General features: G+C 41.1%; 1 protein-coding gene across 1 annotated transcript; it reads left to right on the top strand.

Annotated features, from left to right (window-relative positions):
* The first annotated feature begins 386 nt into the window (after nucleotides 1–386).
* LOC107745665 (intraflagellar transport protein 140 homolog) lies at nucleotides 387–2,032 on the top strand. Its single transcript, XM_016559590.1, has 6 exons — nucleotides 387–476; nucleotides 565–697; nucleotides 773–1,045; nucleotides 1,135–1,317; nucleotides 1,729–1,935; nucleotides 2,018–2,032. The coding sequence occupies exons 1-6, from the start codon at nucleotides 421–423 to the stop codon at nucleotides 2,030–2,032; spliced, it is 867 nt and encodes a 288-aa protein (XP_016415076.1). The 5' UTR covers nucleotides 387–420.
* Nucleotides 2,033–3,612: the final 1,580 nt, after the last annotated feature.

Raw genomic sequence — 3,612 nt, 5'->3', positions numbered from 1 at the left:
GCATTAGCAAACTCTTGAGCAGCAACAACAGTACCATGTACTCCGCCATTGTTGTGTATGTTTGTTCGCGCTTGCCTTTAAAATCGACACGTACTGCGCATGTCTACATACCTAACACGTACTACGCACGCGCATGACGTCACCATTTTCATAGATTCCCATATTGGGTGTTTACACGGAAACGATAACGGTGCCGTTTTCAAAAACTTGCACTTTAAAACCCATTTTCAAAAATATGCGTTTTCAGTCCCCAAATCACCGTTGTCGTGTAAACGAACAGTCAAAACGCATAAAAAGTTTCCCTTTTTTGGCTGAAAACATTGTCGTGTAAACAGTCCCTAAGTATGTATACATTACCTCTTTTCTGTCCCATTCTATAGTTTTGAGAAGTCAGACACACATCGGTTTGAAGTGCAGAGAATGCTGATGGAGGACAATCTATCACTGGAGATCTACATCAATAAAATGAAGGACGAGTGAGTTTGATTCATTGATTAATGATTCTGGTCCCTGGAGTCTGACGTGGCTTTGATATTCTCTGATGTCTGGTGTGTGATTGGCCAGGGATCTGTACAAGTGGTGGGGTCATTATCTAGAGAGCCAATCAGACATGGAGGCTGCGCTGCATTACTATGACCTCGCTCAGGACTACCTGTCTCAAGTGCGCGTGCGCTGTTATCTAGGAAACATTCAAAAGGTATGTTGATTAAAGTTCCCTTTGTGTCCAAAACAAAATGAACCAAAACTTCACAGTGATCTATATATTTGACAGGCGAGTGAGATAGCCAATGAGACGGGCAACAGAGCAGCATCTTATCATGTTGCACGGCAGTACGAGGGACAGGATGAAATTAGCCAATCGGTGCACTTTTACACACGAGCACAAGCCTATAATAATGCCATACGACTGTGTAAAGAGAATAACTTGGACGAGCAGCTCATGAATTTGGCACTGCTTAGCAATCCAGAGGACATGATGGACACGGCAATGTATTATGAAGAGAAAGGAACGCACATGGACCGAGCTGTTATGCTTTATCATAAGGTACATCCAAACAAGTACATGCACCTTTGAACTTTATCACTAGGTGGTGCTGATCGCTTATAAAAGATGGCTCCATTCCTCTTTTCCAGGCAGGTCATGTGTCTAAGGCTTTGGAGCTAGCTTTTGCCACAGAGCAGTTTGGAGCTCTGCAGCTGATCGCAGAGGACCTGAATGAAAACAGTGACCCTGCCCTACTAGCACGCTGCTCTGATTTCTTCATAAAACACGCTCAGTACCAGAAAGCTGTGGAATTGCTGGTGGCTGCCAAAAAGGTGAACACACCATGCACTGTCATACAACCAATCATTTCATATTCATACCATTTCTGCATGCAAACTGAACAAAAAGGCAGTTTACAACAAGAACAATAACGGTAACTCACAATAACTTTCTGCTTATTTTAAGTGCAAGCTGCAGTTTTGTCCGTCTGCTGCTTTAAATGATCAATCTCTTGAAGCAAGATGGGTTCTGATTGGCTGTCAATGTTTTTATCATTCATCAGCTGGACAATTTGTTCCAAACATATCATTCCTCTTCTCATTATTATTATAGTTGTGTTCTAATTCTGTTTTCATGGAATTAGAATGATTATTAAAACTTTATATTAATAGTAGTAATAGTAGAATTAAATAGAAATCACAACAGTGTTTCGTAACTGTATGCATATGGATATGTGTGTGTAGTACCATGAGGCGCTCCAGTTGTGTTTGGACCAGAGTTTGACCATCACAGAAGATCTGGCCGAAAGTCTGACGGTGCCAAAAGACTCGTCCCATCTGTCTGAGGCCGGGAGAAAGGAGCTGCTGGAGAAAATCGCAGACTGCTGCATGCGGCAGGGCAACTACCACTTAGCCACTAAGAAATACACACAAGCTGGAAACAAGATCAAGGTTTGCCCTGTGCACAAATCAACAGCTGATTTACTGATCAGTGACTGGAGAAGATCAAACAGCTTTCATTTTGCTCTTGCAGAAAGATTTCATGTAATCTTATGGCATGGCTCTCATGAATACTTGATTCTGATTGGTCAATCACAGCATTTGCAGTCACATATTTATATATAATGATGCTAAACAATAGAATTGATGGTTATCCCATCAATTTTCTACACTGAGCTAGTTCCATGTTTCTCATATCATACTTTCTTCTCACTTCTTAAAATAATTGAAACTCAAATAGCCCTATAAAGCTTGATATATGAATTTCTGAGGCCTTTAAATTATAAACATGATCAAAACTTGTACACATTTATTTCACGTTTATTTGTTCATCTCTCAATCGTCATTGTATTGCATTGATTTATAAAACTACAGAGTTTTAATCATAAACTAAGCATTTGAATACAGTATAATCTTACTATGACATTATTGGAAGCTATATAGTGACAACTGATATTAATATGTATTTTAGTAGTCTGCTATACTCTTATAAAGTTCTCATTGATTTACATTACAAGCTAACATAATTTAACGGGGTCATATGATGCGATTTCAATTTTTCCTTTCTCTTTGTAGTGTTACAAGCTCTTGGTGCATAAAGAAGATCTGTAAAGTTGCAAAGACTAAAGTCTCAAATCCAAAGAGATATTCTTTATAAAAGTTAAGAGTCAACCACGCCTACCTAAAATGGCTCGTTCTAACACGCCCCCACATATCTACGCCCCGATGTGGGAAGATTTGCATAACGCTGCCCGAATGTTCACGCAAAGAAAGAAGGCGTAATTTTTGTAGTATTGGTAGTATTGTTGCTGCCGCCGCAATGTCGTGAAGGCGCTGTGTGTTTCGTTGTGAAAGCATGTTTGGCCTGTTTGGCCTTCCAAAAGAGGACTATATCTGCTTTGTCATGCCTGGAGCTGATCCGTGCTGGTAACTGAGGAAATACATCAACATCGCGCTGTGCATCGCCGGATCGGCTTTCACCGTGGACAAAGCGGAGTCCAGCCCGGGGTCATCACATGTGGTTATCACAGTTCGGTGTGTTTCGTTGTGAAAGCGAAACTACTTTGTTTGGCCTTCCAAAAGAGGACACGACTAGAAATCAGTGGTTAAGTTGTATTTACAACACTGTTCCAGATCAGTTCAACCCAAATATTCAGATGTGTGCAGAACATTTAACGGAGGACTGTTTCCTGATCCTGCAATGCCGGCTGTTCTGATTCACAGACTGTAAGTACGTTTTCATATTTAAAGAATTTGCCACTGATGATTCAAACGCGAGTTTTGAGCAGTGTAGAGTAGCGCTTGTTGTTTGTCATTTCTCCGATCACAAATGCAGACAAGAGTTTTATGTTTACGCGGCGCGATGCAACACATAAAAAGACAGTATAAGTCATTCAGTAATTATGTCCCCACTGGATGCAACAAATGCCTCGTTTATAATGGGTTTTAATGTTTTTGTCTCGTCGCTCCGGACGGGACACGGCATCACAGTATGGTGAGGGGCGTAACATTTCCGGCTCACGCTTGAGGTATTCGGCCAATCACAACGCACTGGAGAGCTGGCCAATCACAGCACACCTCGCTTTTCAGAACGATAAGCTTTGTAAAAATCGACGTGCTTCAGAAAGG

This window comes from Sinocyclocheilus rhinocerous, unplaced genomic scaffold (genome assembly GCF_001515625.1).
Source record: "Sinocyclocheilus rhinocerous isolate Xijiao unplaced genomic scaffold, SAMN03320098_v1.1 scaffold768, whole genome shotgun sequence".
NCBI lineage: Eukaryota > Metazoa > Chordata > Actinopteri > Cypriniformes > Cyprinidae > Sinocyclocheilus > Sinocyclocheilus rhinocerous.
This window is presented reverse-complemented; position numbering and strand designations above follow the sequence as displayed.